General features: G+C 47.3%; 1 protein-coding gene across 1 annotated transcript in view; it reads right to left on the bottom strand.

The window, feature by feature from the left end:
- Positions 1 to 17,890, bottom strand: part of DLGAP3 (DLG associated protein 3) — a 62,912-nt gene that overhangs the window by 24,047 nt on the left and 20,975 nt on the right. The window contains exons 2-5 of the mRNA XM_045898132.3: positions 17,087 to 17,169; positions 14,216 to 15,370; positions 9,623 to 9,828; positions 9,267 to 9,339 (exon numbers count right to left, since the gene is read on the bottom strand). Of these exons, the coding sequence (XP_045754088.1) occupies positions 9,267 to 9,339; positions 9,623 to 9,828; positions 14,216 to 15,319 (1,383 nt within the window). The 5' untranslated portion in view covers positions 15,320 to 15,370; positions 17,087 to 17,169. The remainder of the gene's footprint in view (positions 1 to 9,266; positions 9,340 to 9,622; positions 9,829 to 14,215; positions 15,371 to 17,086; positions 17,170 to 17,890) is intronic.

Raw genomic sequence — 17,890 nt, 5'->3', positions numbered from 1 at the left:
GATTATAAAACTGTAATATTGTGCTGTGAATTCTCCTATTATCCCTGCCCTGCTTTCCAACCTGCTGCCCCCAGACCCACTTTCAGTAGAGTTAAAGTCAAAGGATCCTCTTAGAAAATGGGAACCTTAGCCTCTGTCCAAACCAGACTCAGGATCAGTAAATATTTCCAAGGATGTGGGATATTTAGAAGAAAATACTTTGCTTGGGTCTAACTGAAAATTGTCTGTGCTGGAGTCAGTGGGTTCATCTGGGGGCTGGACAACATCCTGTATACTTTACCTATGTCATTTAGTTTAGCTAACCTTGGAAAACACTCCCAATTCAAACACTCTAAAACACTGGATAAAATATAAGAAACGTTTTATATGCATAGCTGAGCTCACAAGAAAGCGAGATATGTCCCCAGAGGACAAAAGCAAAGAGGAGACTGGAAAATCAGAATATTAACTGTGTGAGTCAGTGCTGCAAACAGCCCAGTGGTGGTGGGAGGTGGGGGCACAATTTGCTGGTCTGACGGACCAAAGGGCTTAGGTATTAACACCCACTTGGGTGTAGGAGTAGGCGTTGGGTCCACATGAAACACAGCGTTAGAAATGAGAACCTTCATAAACCTAGGCAACGGAAAACCTTTCATGAATGGTAGACTAAAAAAAAAAATCAATTATCAGCACAGGCTGATCACAAGAAGCCAGTTTGTAGTCTAGGCATTGGAGGGGAAAAGTAGGCTAATCTCCTCAGATTAGACCCACAAGGTGGTCTTCACATAGACACAGGATTCTGTGGGCCTGTGGGCCTGCATTGCTCAGACACCTCCCTGCAAATTAAAAATTAACATAAAATGGTCCCAAACCAAGAATAGTCTATCAGAAGCAAATGCAAAATATTTTCTGAGGGACCCACTCTTAACCCAGGCTGTTCACAATTCTCACAGATAAAGTTCCACTGAAAATGAGTTCATCCCAGACCATGTGGTATGCTAGCTCTGACACAGCCCCTAATGATCTCCACGCCTCCTGGCATTAACACCCTTGTGTGGGCCCCTCCTCCTGAGGATGGAATAGACTTATTATAATGAGCAGAACATGGAATGTCACTTCCGAGATTAAATTACAAAAAGACTGTGGCTTCCATCTTGAACACGCTCTTTCTCTCAGAGCCTCTGCTCTGTCTGGGAGAAGCAAGCTATTATGTTATGAGTAGTCCGATGATGAGTCCCACATGTCAAAAAACTGATGACTCTGGCCAATAGCCAAGGAGGATCTGAGGCCTGCCAAGAGCCATGGGAGTGAGTGAGGAAGCAGCTATTCCTCCAGTCAAGCCCTAAGATGACAACAGCCCTGGCCAATACCTTGACTGAAGCCACGTGAGTCACCTGATCCAGAAGGCACCACCCACCTAAGCTGCACTCAGATTCCTGACCCACAGAAACTCGTTGCTTTAAGACACTAGGTTGCATAGCAATAGATAACTAATGCAAACTGTGGTATAAGCAAAAGCTAAGCTTTTATTAAGTTAAGCCATTGAGAATGCAAGCTTTATCTGTTACAGCAGCTAGTGTTACCTTAGCTAAAACAGATTAGCTTTTAAACTATGTTTAAAACTCCTGGGGCGCCTGGGTGGCTCAGTCGGTTAAACATCTGCCTTCGGCTCAGATCCTGATCCCGGGGTCCTGGGATCAGAGTTCCGCATTGGGGGTCCCTGCTCCATGGAGAGCTTGCTTCTCCCTCTGCCTCTGCTCTCTCTCTCTCTCTCTCTCTCTCTCTCTCTCTCTCTGTGTCTCTCACAAATAAATAAATAAAATCTTTAAAAAAAATAAGTAAACTGTTTAAATTTCTAAAACTTAAAAGATAAAACTGAAAACATCAGGAGAGAATATAAGCTTTGAAAAGAAGACTAGAAAGATTTAAAAGGAACCAAACCAGATGTCTAGAACTGAAAAAAAAGTCAAATTAAAAACACAATTAATGAGTTAAATAGTAGATGACGCACAACTGAAGAGAAAATTGGTAAATCAGATGATACATCTGAGGAACTCACCCAGAAGGCAGCATAGAGAGGCAAAGAAATGGAAAATATGAACCAGAGGTTAAGATGCATGGAGGAAAGAATAAGGTCCCACATACAACTAATAGGAGCTCCAGGTGACAGACTAGATAGGATATAGAAGCGGCAATATTTGAAGAATTAATTAGACTAATGGAGAATTTTCCAGACTCCTTGCTTCACGCATGACAGAGTGACAGGCAAGACAGCTATAAAGCTAGACAAAACTGTCAAAGACAACCACTTCATCACTCTGAAAATCAATCCAAGGTATACAACAAAGAAGCGTATACATGAAAATTCCTGAACAGCATGAGTCCAGGGCGTCCTTGCCTGGGGCTGCTCCCATTACTCAAGTTCCCAGCTCTCTCACTTGCAATAGTTCAACCAGGGTGAGGCAGGCTGTGAAAACCAGCTGCTTCGTTGCCACTGCCAAAAGGGGCTCACTTAATTTGGAACATTGTCGTATAGTGTCAAGAACGGGCCGGGGCGGGGGGTGGGGGGGGAGCTGGGGAGAGAACAGTAATAGAGGAATAGCCAGCAGCACAGCTAAGCTGAGATTTCAGCACTGTTTGGAACAAGCAATGGACTGGCAGACTAGGCAGGGATTTAACAGAGGAGTTCCGGGGCATGGGATGGCCAGAGAAGGTTTGATGACCTCGCCACATATGCTGGGTTAAGTAGAGGTGAGTGCATGCACAACAGAGACAAAGAGGCCTCAAGCTGCCCACGCCTTTCTGGCCAATGGAGCCTGTGCACATGTGTAGTGGTGACATAGGAGAGCCTGGACAAAAAGGAAAATCCAGGGTAGGCTGAAAAACAGCCTGAAGTTTGTACTCCCTAGTCCACACACAGAACAATAAGCAGAGAGCAGCCTTTCTGGCTCAAAGTTTTGGGGCACAATCTCTGGCTGAACACTAAGCTGTGCAGACACAGGACAAACCCCCTAGGAAACCAGGCTTAAAAATAAAAACCAAGAAAGAAAAAAAAAATTAGTGAAGATATCAGAGGCCACATTTAGCAGGGAAGACAGATTTCACAGAATTAATCCAGGGATCAACAAACACATAAACAAAGCAATAATAATCTTCAAGAGGTAAAGTAAGAACCCACAACTATATGGTCAACTAATCTTCAACAAAGCAGGAAGTAATATCCAATGGAAAAAAGTCTCTTCAACAAATAGTGTTGGGAAAACTGGACAGCAACATGCAGAAGAACGAAACTGGACCACTTTTTTACACTATACACAAAAATAAATTCAAAATAGATGAAAGACCTAAACTTGAGACAGGAAACCATCAAAATCCTAGAGGAGAACACAGGCAGCAACCTCTTTGACCTCGGCTGCAGCAACTTTTTTTTTTTTTTTAAGATTTATTTATTTATTTATTTGACAGAGAGAGAGAGAGAGCACATAAGCAGGGGGAGCAGCAGGAGAGAGAGAGGGAAAACAAGGCTCCCAGCTGAGCCGGACATGGGGCTCGATCCCAGGACCCCAGGATCATGACCTGAGCTGAAGGCAGACGCTTAACTGACTGAGCCACCCAGGCACCCGGCCATAGCAGCTTCTTACTAGACATGTTGCCAGAGGCAAGGGAAACAAAACCAAAAATGAACTATTGGGACTTCATCAAGATAAAAAGCTTCTGTACAGCAAAGAAAACAATCAACAAAACTAAAAGGCAGCCTACAGAATGGGAGAGGATTATTTGTAAATGACATATATGATAAAGGATTAGTATCCAAAATCTATAAAGAACTTATCAAACTCAACACCCAAAAAACAAATAATCCAGTTAAGAAATGGGCAGAAGACATGAATAGACACTCTTCCAAAAAAGACATCCAGATGGCTAACAGACACATGAAAAGATACTCAACATCACTCATCATCAGGGAAATACAAATCAAAACCATGGTGAGATACTATCTCACACCTGTCAGAATGGCTATAATTAACATCACAAGAAACAAAGGTGTTGGCAAGGATATGGGGAAAGGGGGACTCTCTTACACTGTTGGTGGGAATGGGAACTGCAGCCACTCTGGAGAATAGTATGGAGGTTCCTCAAAAGGTTAAAAATAGAACTACCCTACAATCCAGCAATTGCACTACTAGGGATTTACCCAAAGGATAAAAAAAAATACAGATTCAAAGGGGTACATGTACCCTGATGTTTATAGCAGTATTAACAACAATAGCCAAACTCTGGAGAGAGCCCAAATGTCCATTGACTGACAAAAATGGATAAAGAAGATGTGGTATATATATACAATGGAATATTACTCAGCCATCAAAAAGAATGAAATCTTGCCATTTGCAACAATGTGGATGGAGCTAGAGTGTATTATGCTAAGTGAAATAACTTCAGTCAGAGAAAGACAAATACCGTATGATTTCACTCATATGTGGAATTTAAGAAATAAAACAGATGAACCATATTGGGGGGAAAGGGGAAAGAGTGAGAGAGAGAGAGAAACAAACCATAAGAGAAACTCTTAACAGTAGAGAACAAACTGAGGGTTAATGGAAGGAGGTGGGTGGAGGATGGGCTAGGTGGGGAATGGGTATTAAGGAGGGTACTTGTTGTGATGAATACAAGGTGTTGTATGTAAGTGATGAATCACTGAATTCTACTCCTGAAACCAATATTGCACTGTATGTTAACTAACTAGAATGTAAATTTTAAGTTTTTAAAAAGGTAAAGTAAGAATCCAGAATCACTACAATATATTACTTAAAATGTTCAGTATACAACAAAAAAACTATGAGACATGCAAATAAACAAGAAAATATGACTGTCCCCAAATGTTTTATTTATCAGACAAAAACTGCAAAGCAGCTATTACAAATATGTTAAAAGAACTAAGAGAAATGTTTAAAGGTTTAAAAGAAAGCACAGCAATGACTTCATGAATAAAAAAAAATCACAACAAAAAGAATCTTTTTTAAGACTCAAATGGAAATTCTGGAGCTGAAAAGTACAATAACTGAAGTGAAAAATTCACTAGAAGGACTCAGCATTAGAAATGATCAGTAAACTTGGTTAGTATAAATTATCCAATCTGAAGAATGGAGAGAAAAAAAGAAAAACAAACAGAACCTCAGAGACCTATGGGACAATAACAAGCAAAGCAGTATACATGTAATGGGACTCCCAAAGGAAGAAGAGAGAAAGGGGAAGAAAACAATACTTGAAGAAACAACAGCTCAAAATTTTCCAAATGTGATGAAAACCATTAATCTACAGATTAAAGAAGCTCTATTAATTCAAAGTAGGTTAAATACAAAGAGATCCATAGCCAGATACATTACAGTCAAAAGGTTGAAAGCCATAGACAAAGAGAAAATCTTAATAGCAGCAAGGGAAGAACAATTCACCACACACAAGAAAACAATAATATGATTAACAACTGGCTTTTCATCAGAACAATAAGCATCAAAGGTAGTGGAATGGTATATTCAAAATGCTGAAAGAAAAAACTGTCAACCAGGAATTCTATATTCAGCAAAACTATTCTTCAAAAATGAAGTAAAATTAAAGACGTTTCCAAATACCTATAGACTGAAGAATTCGTTACAGACCTATCTTACAAGAAACATTAATGGAAGTTCTTCAGGCTAAAAGGAAGTGACACTTAATGATAACTCAAATCACAGGAAGAGATGAAGGGGACCATAAATGACAAATATAAAAGAATCTATAGATATACTTTTCTCATTTTTTCTCTCAAATCCTTTAAAAGGCACAAAATTTTACAAAACTATTATTATAACATCATCATTACTTTATAATAATTGTTAGATTTAGAACATATACACAGGAAAGATACATGACAATAATAGCACAAATAGGGGAGAGAAAAAAAGAGATACACTTGGAGCAATGCTTCTATATTTTGCCAGAATTAATTAGATTTTAATCAGTTATGATACACATTATAATTCCTAGAGAAACTCTAGTAACTCAAATAATATAGTAAAAAGGAATTAATAACAAAGAAATTAAAATGGTACACTAAAACATTTATTTGATACAAAAGACAGTAAAGAAAAAACAGAGGAAAAACAATGATATGATACAATTCAACCATATCAATAATCACGTTAAATGTGAATGAACAAGAAAGCTCGTTTGAAAGGCAGAAATTGTTAGATTGGATTTTTTGAAAAAGCACAAGTAGGTTGAAAGTAAAAGGATGAAAAAAGATGTACCAGCAAACAGTAACCATGAGAGAATTTTCCAGATTTGATGAACAGCATTAATCTTCAGATTCAGGGAGCATACACACATAGTGAAACTGCAGAACACCAAAATCAAAGACAAGATTTCAAGAGCAATCAGAAGGAAATGAAAACTACCCACAAAGACAATTGGATTGATTGCAGACTTCCCAACGGCAACAACAGAACATAGATGACAAAAGAGTATCTTCCAAATGCCGAGAGAAAATAAATGTTGACCTAAGATTCTAAAATAAGCTGATTTATGTTAAATAATGAGGGTAGACTCCATTTTTTGTTAAAGGCAAAGTTTGCTACTAACAGACACTGACTGAAAAATTACTAAAGAATATTTGAAAGGAAGGAATGAAATGTAAGAAGGTATGGGGGGAGGTACAAATGTGAGTCTATATAATCAAGTCTTTTTTTTTTTTTAAAGATTTTGTTTATTTGACAGAGAGAGACACAGCGAGAGAGGGAACACAAGCAGGGGGAGTGGGAGAGGGAGAAGCAGGCTTCCTGCCAAGCAGGGAGCCCTATGCGGGGCTCGATCCCAGAACCCTGGGACCATGACCTGAGCCGAAGGCAGACGCTTAACGACTGAGCCACCCAGGCGCCCCAATATAATCAAGTCTTAATAGCATAAAATGTAGCAACAATAATAAAGACTAATTTGGAGAGGTAAAAAGGAGATGGAACTAAAATACCGGGCAACATGTACAGGTAAGAAGGGAAGAGGTGGTCAAAACAAAAGTGTCCTAAGGATAGAAGAAATTGTCAAATGAGACTTTGCTAAGTCAGATATGCACATGAAAATTACAAAAGCAACCACAAGAATGAAAATAGAATATAGAACTGCCAAACCAGTGTGGGATTGGGTAGTAAGAAAAATGAAGAAAACTAATCCAAAAGAAGGTAGCAAAGGAGTAGAAAAGCATCACCCAAAAGGCAGGAGAAATAAGGGCACAAAATAAAACAACAAAATACATCCAGGCATATCAGTAATCACAATAAATATAAATGTACTAAACCCTCAAGCAATTGTCAGAATAGATGTAAGATAAATTCCTTAAACTATTTACAAAAGACATACCTAAACAGAAGGAGACAAAAAGCTGGAGCACACCTGTGGGGTTAGCAAGGGGACCAATGTGGCTGGAGTGGGTGGGGGGAGGGAACAGCATTAGGAGAGGGACTCACAGGTAGCAAGGACCAGATCATGCAAGGCCTTATAAATCGTAGTAAAGTCCTCTGAGTAAGGCAAGGGTTTTGAGTGAATGCAATTCTAGTTTGAAATGATCGTTCTGGGCAACGCTGAGAAAGAATGAATTGGAGCAAGGGCACGTGCAGGAGACCACTTAGGGGGCAAGAGAATAACCCAGACAAAAGCCATGGTGATGTAGACTGGAGTAATGACAGTGGAGGTGGTGAGAAGTGCTGGGATCCTGGATATGCTTGGAAGGCAGGACCAACAGGATTTGCTGAAGGACTGGATGGAGGGATGTGAGACAGAGAAAAAAGTCAAGACTGATTTCAGGCTTTTGGATCCGAGCTCCTAGAAGGATAAAGTTGCCATTATCTGAAATGGAGAAGACAGTGGATGGAGCAGGACATTTTGCGGGGGAAGGAGTGGGGGATAAGGATACTAGCAGCTCCACTGTGGATATCTTAAGTTTGAAATGTCTACTAAATTAATCCAAGTGAGATTTCAATACACAGTTAGACACACATGCCTGGCAATTATGGGAGGATTTGGGGCTGGAGATACACATTTGGAAGTCATCAGGCCCTCAGTAATATTCAAAGCCATGAGCCTGAATGAGCTAAGGAGTGAGTGTCGAGAGAAGTCCAGGAACTAAGCTCTGGAAAAATCCAGTGTTCAGATCCTGGAGAGTTGGAGAGGCACCGGTGGCAAGACAAAGCATAAACAGCTAGAGAGAGAACCTAGGAGAACGTAAAAGGTATGGTATCTTCAAAGCCAACTGAGTACGGTGTTTCAAGAAGGAGAGAGTCATCATCTGTGTGAGATGTTGCTGATGGGTCAAATAAAACGAGGACTGAGCATTAACTACTGGTTGGCAACATAGGCTAGTCTGATGTGAAAAGACAGCTGTGCCAATCAGATTCCCTGATTCAGGAAATGTAACAAAGACTGAAGCAGCAAACAATAGGAGCCAATCTGGACAGTCTTCGGCATTGCTTTTTTGCATTGCTTTTTCCCCCCAGCAAACGGTAAAAATAGCTAACCTTTCCCGAGTGCTGGCTATGTGCCAAGAACACTATTACGATGCCTATTTTTAAATAGAGAAAGTGGGGCTCAAAAAAGTCAATAACTTGCCCCAGGTCACTCAGCTGGTAAGTAGCTGAGCTGGAATTCCAATCCATGTCATGCATGTAATCATGCATACCTCTGCTTAGTTAAGGGGAAGTCTACACTTAGAGATGGAACTCAACATTTATAAAGTACCGATTTGGGGCCAGGTACCTTGTGTTTGCACACATTTTCTCACTGAACTCTCACAAAAGCCCTGAGATAAATATCACTACTACTGTCATTTTAAAGGTGAGAAAACAGAGGATCTACTGGGTCTCACTAATGGTCCCACGGGGGGTTGGAGGGCAGTGAGGAAAGAACTCAAGCATGGGCATCTCTTGGACCACAGCTCTGCCTATCCCCGGTCTGTACCACCACACCTGCCCTTTGCACGGGGTTAGCTGAGACTAATCAGGCCAGGACATGGCTGGGGAACCTCAGAGACCTGATGTCACCCCTACAAACTCATCACTTTGAGGACCCTTGGTGGTTTTGAAGGATGTGACTGAGACCCCCAGTCTGAGTCAGCTCCAGGAATCCCAAGGCGGGCTTCCCAGCTCCCCCAGAACCAGACCTGTGCTCTCTCCAGGGGCTGGACCTCTAATTTTAAGGCATAGACTGAGTATGGGACTGAACCCCATTTCCAACCCTTTCCTTCAGGCATGCTGGACTGTCCCTACCTGTCCGGTGGTGAGGGAACGGCTGTAGCCAGGGATGGAGCTCCGGGGATGGATCCGGGGCGGGACACAGCAGCTGGGAAAGGACAAAATTCCATATTCAGAATGGGGGTCTGCCAGAAAGGGGAATAACAGCACTGGGGCCCCTGAGCAGGTTCTATCCCTCAGAAACCCCCAGACAGGGATCCTCCCAGGAGACACCTGGGTGAAGGGACTCTCCCAAAGAGGCACTCAGATTGGAGCGATCACCAAGGACCCCTCTTTATGTGGGGCAGGGTAAGACTCCCCAGTTGAACCCTAAGCAGGGAACCCCCCAGTATCAGCTTCCCACCCCAAGCCCTGGCCCTCCCTGTCCTTACTTGATCCGGGCCTGGTCCACGCTGGAGGAGCGGCGGGAGGTGAAGCGCCGGGCCACCGCTTTGGGAGATGCCTTGGGGCTGCCATCTGAGTCTCCGCTCTCCTCATCCCCCATGGCCTTGATGTAGCTGCCGCTCCGCATCCTGCGGCAGGGGATCTCCCCGTCCTTGCCCCCAGTGGGGTAACCCCCCCAGTCATCTTGCGGCACCTGCGGGGACAGGGGCTTCTGTCTCTCAGACGCGTCCCTACTACATCTAGAAGCCAGGACCCTCTGTCCCCACTGCCAACGGGAGGTGCTCTGTTAGCTGGAGCAGGCCTTGCTCAGGGACATGTGGAAGCAGAGCCAGAAGGTTTCAAGCTGTCCCCTCCCTTACGGGAGATGCCTCATCATCTTTCATGGACCTCTTACTACTGAACTGAGGTGATATGCCAGGAGTCAAGAGGATGAATATCAGAGGCCAAAGTGTCCTGTGTTGACCCACCCCAGCAGTGAAGTATCACCTGCCCCCACCTTTCACCCCTCCTTCTCCTTCCTCCTCTTAACCTGCTGACATCTCAAATCCTCCAACTCTTCCCTCCTTCCCTCTCCGAGGAGCCACTGAGGGCTCTAAGCAGGCAAGTGCCATCAGATTTGTTTCAGAAAGAGCATTCTGACAGTCCATAGGGGGGATGCACTGTGTAGGGCTGGGAGCAGGGCAGGGGATGGAGTGGCAGGAGGGAGACCAATTAGGAGGCTGATGCTGTTAGCCAGGCAAGAGATGATGAGCCTAAATTAAGACCATGACAATGAGGGGGACGAGGAGATGGAAATGAGGTGTTAAGGAGCATCAGTGAGTCTGATTAGACGTAGGGGGCGAGGGGGCGAGGGGGTGGGGAGGAGCCGCAGATGACTGGGAGGCTGCTGGCTGAGGACCTGGGGGATGGTGCTGTCGCTCATGGAGCCACAGAATCCCAGAGAAACAAGTTTGGGGGAGAGCTGATAGGTTAGGGTTAAGCATCTTTAGTTTGGCAGTGAAATGCCGAGCAGGTGGTTGGGTGTTCGGTTCTGGAGTTCAGTGGAGAAATCTGGGCTGGAGGCAGACATGTGGGAGTCATGGGCGGCAGCTGAATCCACAGGGGTGAATGAAACAGCCCAGGGGAAAGAAAGAGAGCTGGGGAGGGATCCAGTGACATTTCAAAAGGGGACTGCAAAGAAAGGAAGAAAAGCCTATGAAGTCACCTGAGGAGGAGTGGGCAGAGGGGTAGGAGGGAAGTCAGGAGAATGCCATGTCATGGAAACAGGAGACATTTCCAGAATAAAAAGAGTTGATAATGTCAAATGCCACAGTGCATTCAGAGGTTAGTAATTCGGGCTCAGGAGTTAGATCCATGTTCAAATTCTCGCCCCATCACTTGCTAGGCGAACTTGAGCAAAAACTGATTACTCTCTCAGTTTCCTTGTCTGTGAATTGGTAATGACAATTATGCCGATGTCCTAGCGTTGGTAGGAAGGATAAATAAGCCAACATAGTGTGCCCAGCACATAGTAAGTCCTCAATAAATGTTAGCTATTATTATTATAAGCACTGAAGTGGCCTTTTAAAGGGAGCTCTCAAGAGACCACTGGTGACCACTACCAGAACATTTTAGAGAACAGGGGACGTGGATGTCAGACTATAGTAAAGGGGAGAATTAAAGGAAGTGAAGATGTAGATTCTATGCTCTAAGAACTTGGGTATGAAGGGAAGACAGGAGATGGAAGGGGGTATGGAGTGAAGGAAGGATTTTTTAGGATGAGAAACCTGGGCACATTTCCAGGATAAGAGAAAGCACCAGTAAAGATAAAGATAGTCTTTAAATGTGGGGAGGGAGGGAGTGGGGGACAGTCAGTAGTCAGTTCAGGGATAGAGGGGATCCTGGGGAGATGGGCTCAAGTCCTACTGGAGGGATCAGCCTGGGATGAGTGGTCCTGGCTTTTTCTCTGAGCCAAGAAGGAAGGGGATGGGGGTGGCTAGGGATCTAGATGAGTCTGTAGATGGGCTGATAGGAAGGTGAGGGAGCCTGTGATGGTTGGCCTACACTAGGAAGAATGAGGTATAAGTGGAGGAATGGGGAAGAGGGCTGGGGCAGGTAGGGAAGACTTCAAACACCTGTTGTAAGGAACAGGTTGAATGGGGTGAGGGTAGAGATTTTGAGAGGGGTCAAGAGTCAGGGAGAACACAGAGTTCAGGGAGGGACACAGACTCTGGGGGTGAGGCTAGGTGAGAGGACAGAAACCAGGATGAGAACAGTGACACAGGGATGGAATGGGGTCCACAGATAGGGGCAGGGCTCAGCAAGGAGGCTGGAGCTCAATGAGAAGATGGGAACACAGGGAGGAGACGAGACTCCATAAAGCAACAAGGGCTCTGGTAGAAGGAGGGGTTCAGGAGAGGGTTGAAGGAGAGCTGGGATCCAGTGGGAGAAATAGGGTCTCAAAACAAAAGGGTTCAGGATCCAACAAAGACACCTAGTCTGATGGGGCCAGCTTCCCCTGCTTTGGGGCATGGCCCCTGCAGTCTGTTAGTTCTCCCACACACATTTATTGTGATTCCTTAGGCAATCCTAAGATGCCTTGGACCCCCAAGCCCTGAGGGACCATTCCCTTCCCTGTACTCTCCAGAGAGGAGCTACAGGCAAGCAGAGAGAGGCAGGCCAGCAGATCGGACAGCCAGGGCGCTCTCGGCCACACTGCAGGGCTCCCACTCCACAGCCACTGCGGCTCCTCACTCCTCTGCAGGACGCTGTGAGGTGCATGTTAAAAAGGAAGCCCCCAGAGAGGTCAGGGCAGCCCTGGAGAAGCAGTAGGGAGCAGCCATGTGGCAGTGAGGCTCCAGGGACGGCCAGGGCTCAGACAGGGGAGAAGGAAGGTTGGTGTCCCCTCCTCGGCCCTTTCTGCTGGACCCTTCAATTCCCAGCTTAGAGAACCTCTCTACCCAGGGAGGGGGCAATCCAGAAGTCCTGAATCCTAGAAGTCTCCCACCTTCCCTACTGTCTGTTTCCACGTGGCCCTTCTTGCTTCCACGTGGCCCTGTTTTTTTCCCTTGAGCTCTCCCGTAAGTTCTCCACCCAGGAGAGCCCTAACGTGTGAAGAATTACCGGCAAGGCCAAGGACGCCCAAAAGACACATGCAAGGTCAATTCTCTGTACCTCTGAACATGCTGTAGTCTCTTCCTAGAAGACCCTTAATCCACATCTGCACTCGACCATCTCCAGCTCCGCTGGGATTCAGTTCAGGCGTCCTCCTCTCCGGCAAGCTGCTCCGAGCAGCCCTCAGCCGCCACCAACCCCGGTGGGTGAGGTGCCTCCTCTGTGCTCCCATGGCGCCCAGGGCTCTCTCCTATCACAGCCTCATCGCTCTATTCTACCTGCTTCCTTGTCTATCCCACCCCGACCTCTGAGCTCTTCACAAGCAATGTCTGTGGGGTCATCTTTGCATCCACAGTCCCCAAGAAACGCTCCCCGAGTGAATGACTGTGGATTAAATATGTAGCATGTGGGTTTGGGGGACAACTCTAAGTCTGCTGGACTTCCAGAACTTGTATTGACTTTTCCTCCCAAACCTATGGCAGGCCTCAAGAAAGCAAGGCAGGGGGGTGCCTGGCTGGCTCAGTCAGAAGAGTGTGCAACTCTTGATCTCGGGGTCATGAGTTTGAGCCCCATGTTGGGTGGAGAGATTACTTAAATAAATAAAACTTAAAAAAAAAAAAAAAAAAGGCAAGCCAAGGGGTAAAGGAGAGGAGCCGGAGGCAAAGAGGAAGGTTGATGGTAAGAAGAGCCCTGAGCCCAGCTCAGTAAGGAGATGGAGAGGAGACAGTGTGGGATGGATAAGGACACCATAAGCAGAAGGGGTCAGAGCTCCTCGCCCCATCTGTAGAAACCGTACAAGTGGGGAGACAGGCTGGGGACAGCATGCCAGCTATCACCTGCGCCACCCACTCCCAAGAAGCCCCGCCCTGGCGTTGTATCTGGGGCTCAGACCAGTGTGTCCCCAGCCCAGGAAAACCTACAGGACAGGCTCCCAGGGTTTTTCCACGGCCTCATGGCATCCTACTGCGGGCACCCCAGCATGACAAACCCCAGCAGAGGCACATTCTGGAAATAACTGACCTTCATATTCAAACAGTATCTGGACCACCCAGATCGGAGCAGAAAAGAGGTCTGGAGAAGGCCTAGGGGCAGGAGAACTGCTTTCCAACTGCTGACCTCCAATCTCAAGGGAAGCTACAGCCAGGGAGTACCACGCTGTCCTGTCCACTGCCTACCCTCAACCTCATTCTGCCTCCGAGCTCATGAGACAGAGGCCAGCACAGCTTGTCCAAGCAGCAGGTTGAAGGGAAGTCTTCCTGGCAGTGACACGCAATGTCAGAATAGAAGGGCCCCTTCATTGTACAAATGGGGAAAGCGAGATCCCAAAAGGGGCTCAAGGTGACACAGTGAGGCAGGGTGGAACCTCCCTGCCTCCAGGCCTCCACCACAGGGACAACTGACTTCCATCCAACCCTTCTGATAGCTCCCTGGGTGACAGCACCAATGAAGGTTGAGGACCCTGTGCCCCACCCCCACCAAAGCCTCACCTGCAGATAGTGATAAGTCCTGGCTTTGGCCTTGGCCTCCGGACCCAGGAGCCCCTTGCCTGGCCCGGCCCCTGGGTATCCATCCCGGCCCTGGCTGACCATCATGGTGTGCCAGGCGCTTCGCTTGACCGATTGTCCATCCAGCGACATGGACATGCCAGTGCAGGCAAGACAGCGGCCTTCCGACCCGCCAGAGCGCCCCTTGAAGCTCAAGTCCCGGTAGGACCCGTCTGGAGCCTCCAGGCAGAAGGGACCCCCAGGCTCCCCAGGGGGCCGCCCACCCGCCAGGAAGCCACTATCGCTGTCCAAGTTGTCATCGGAGCTCCACCAGCCAGCGGCCTTGGATTGGTGCCGCCCATCCCCCTTGCGGTCCTTGCTCTTGCTCCTTTTGCCGTGCCTGGACTGGTGGTGGTGGTGGTGGTGGTGGTGGTGGTGGTGGGAGGTGTGGGGGCCTCCAGAGCCCAGGCCAGGGTAGCTGTCTCCTCCAGAGCCACCTCTGCCCTCAGCCTTGGGCCCATTATAGTCCCGCTTCCCTGGGGCCTCCAAAGAGTGGGACTTGGCAAAGAGCTTCTGCACAGAGTGAACCAGGTGCCGGATGCGGCTGGGGCTCTCGCTGCGGGCCTCCGGGGCAGTGCCGGACGCTGGCCCTGGCCCGGGCCCGGCCCCTGCTGGACCTCGCTGGTATGGGAGCGTGTGGAAGCCATCTTGTTGAACGGGCAACTGCTTTTCAAACTGGTCCAGGAGTGTAGAAGGCAGGCGGGGGGCACCCTTGCCCTGAGGGTGGCCCACACAGTCTTCACAGGTGTCGAAGGGGCCCTGGCCGGGGTACATCCTGGGGAAGGTGCTGCTGCCCCCCCCAACCCCGGCCCCCCCTGGCCCTCCCTCGGGGCCTACTGATGGCCCCTCACTCAGGCTCAGGGGCCCTTCAGGAGAAAGGTGTCCCAGGCCAGCTCTCGGGGCACAGAAGCGGGGCTCGGTGGAGAAGGCCTCCCCGGAGCCCAGCAGGTACGGGGCCCTGGCAGCTGGGCCCACGTCCATATGCTGCTGGTCGGCAAAGCGGGCTGGGCGGGGATGGCTACCGCGGTCGCCATGGTAACCCCTCATGGCCTCAGCAAGGGTTCTTCATAGTGTTGGGGGCCAGGCCCCAGGAACCTCCTGGGAAAATAAGGAGAAAAAGGATTCAGATTGAACAACAGGCCACTTCACCTAAAACTCTATTCTTAGGTATTCTGGTATCCCTTTAGGTAATGCATATCAATTTATTGTGAGTAATAGTACTATCTTTCCCCAAATGAGCTTAAAATGCCTTAAAACAGTCATACTAGACAAAGACACTCACAAAGGGGGCACCTGCGTGGCTCAGTCAGTTAAGCATCTGCCTTCGGCTCAGGTCGTGATCCCAGAGTCCTGGGATCGAGTCCCACATCAGGCTCCCTGCTCGGTGCAGAGCCTGCTTCTCCCTCTCCCTCTGCCTGCTGCTCCCCCTGCTTGTGCTCTCTCTCTATCTCTCTGTCAAATAAATAAAATCTAAAAAAAATTTAAAAAATAAATCTAAAAAAAAAAAAGATACTCACAAGGGCACAAAATAATGCCATCATTCGTCAAATGCTGCAAATTTGATACTTATTCATAAGATAAAATGCCCTCAGCCAAAAGGGTTTTTAAAAATCCTTAGGTTACCAAAAATAAAAGGATAGCCAAACAGACATAAAAATATATATATATTCAAAGAAACCAGTCATTAGGTGAACTAGCTTTTTAACAAGCTGGCTTTAGGCAAACTGATCCAGAGCCACACCTCTGCCCAATGCTGTGAAGAGCCAGGCCTCAGGGTCACAGCCTCCAGCCGCAGTAACCAAACAGAACACTGGACCCTCATCTACGTATCCACCCCCTCCCCTTCCTTCCACACCCTGTTCCTTCCATCTGGCTGCAGGCTTATTCTCCTCCCTCCCACAAGCCCCCACCCACCCACTCCAGGGCTGAGACAGGAAGGAATAACCTAAGATGACTGCCTCTTCCTCTTCTGGGTTCCAAGTGTTCCCCAGTAAAATTTCCCTTTTACCCCCATTGGCCACCCCCATTCCACTGCAGGGGAGTCACCAAGGGAGAAGAAACCATAAAGAAGAGGAATGCTGGCTGTCCAAGGCAGCATCTAAACCCTACACTGCGGGGCACCTGGGTGGCTCAGTTGTTAAGCGTCTGCCTTCGGCTCAGGTCAGGATCCCAGGGTCCTGGGGTCAAGCCCCACATCGGCCTCCCCGCTCATCGGGAAGCCTGCTTCTCCCTCTCCCTCTCCCACTCCCCCTGCTTGTATTCCCTCTTATGCTATCTCTCTCTGTCTGTCAAATAAATAAATAAAATCTTTAGAAAAATTAAAAATAAAAAAATAAATAAACCCTACACTGGGATTGGAAATCAGGAGTTCCTCCCAGGAACAGTGGGCTGGCAGGGCAGGGAGGTGATGGAGAGAAAGCACTGCAACCAGTGCCCCTGGCCCCCATCCCAGGCTTGCCAAGGCTACAGGACAGAGAGGTCAGCTCTCAGCAAGAACTGCCTCTGATCAGGACTCCAGAGCTGCCAGGGCAGGCGCTACAGCAGGAGGGGATGTCAGCAGGAGGGACAGGGACTGAGGAGCTGGCAGACGGCGCCCTCCCTCATCCCAGACCAGGCTCCTGGGCCATCTGCTGACTAGGAGGGAATGACAGCCTCAAAGACTCCAGACAGCAGCACCTCCGAGACCCAGCGTTCCTTCCTCCCCAACCACCACCTCTCCATACCCACTGTTTCAGGCTGCTTCCAGAATAACCCAAGTTATTCTGATTTCAGAACCTCAATCTACTCCCCATCTCCCAGACTCCTACCACTCACCATCCGGGGTTTCCCATCCTCGGTGTCAGGATCCCCACCACCAGACAGAATCCTAACTTCAGAAGGCTCAGGATCACTGGCTCCTGATGGAAAAGAAAAGGGTAGTGAGCAAAGGGAGAAAGAGATTGTCCCAGAGTCCTCAGAGGACCAGTCTCTGGCCTTGACAGTCTCCCTTCCCAACCCCCCAAACCAGGACTGATTGGATCTCCCATGATGCAGAGCCTTTGGAACCCCAGGGAAATGAAGTTGGCTTCATTATGCAAATACATGCAAATGAGCTTACAGGTTGGACTACCTCCAACAGCAAGTGTCTGTGTGATCTGTCCGTGGTGCTGAGCCACTGCAATTTTTTTTTTCGTTGCCCTCAAATACGATCCCATTCCACAAAATTTGTTGAGCAGCTACCATAAGCAAGACTGAGTGAGAAGTGTACAGAGGTGATTTAAGTGTGGTCTCTGTCATCGAGAGGCTTATAGTCTAACAAGGGAACAATCCTACACGACAGGGGTATTTTAGGTCCCAGTATTTTTGCACAAGCTGTACCCTCCTCCTAGAATCTCCTTCCATCTACTCACCTCAACTCTCTCCCTTGGCTAACACTTACTCAGATGAAGCCCCACCTACCCTCAAAGACTTTCTGTACTCTTATTTTGTGTTATGTCTCTCTATTGGGCTTTCATAACACCCTTGGTTCCTCCATGAAAGAAACCATAACACTGCACTGAAATTGTCTGTTTCAGTTTCTGTCTCCCCAACTAGAATGTGGTCTTCTGCAGGGTAGGAACCATATCCTAATTATCTCTG

The sequence above is a fragment of the Mirounga angustirostris genome, unplaced genomic scaffold, assembly GCF_029215605.1.
Source record: "Mirounga angustirostris isolate CCGP_5_RB_7025 unplaced genomic scaffold, mMirAng1.0.hap1 SCAF_4, whole genome shotgun sequence".
NCBI classification, from domain to species: domain Eukaryota; kingdom Metazoa; phylum Chordata; class Mammalia; order Carnivora; family Phocidae; genus Mirounga; species Mirounga angustirostris.
Note: the sequence above shows the minus strand (reverse complement) of the source record. Positions and strands in the feature narration are given on the sequence as shown.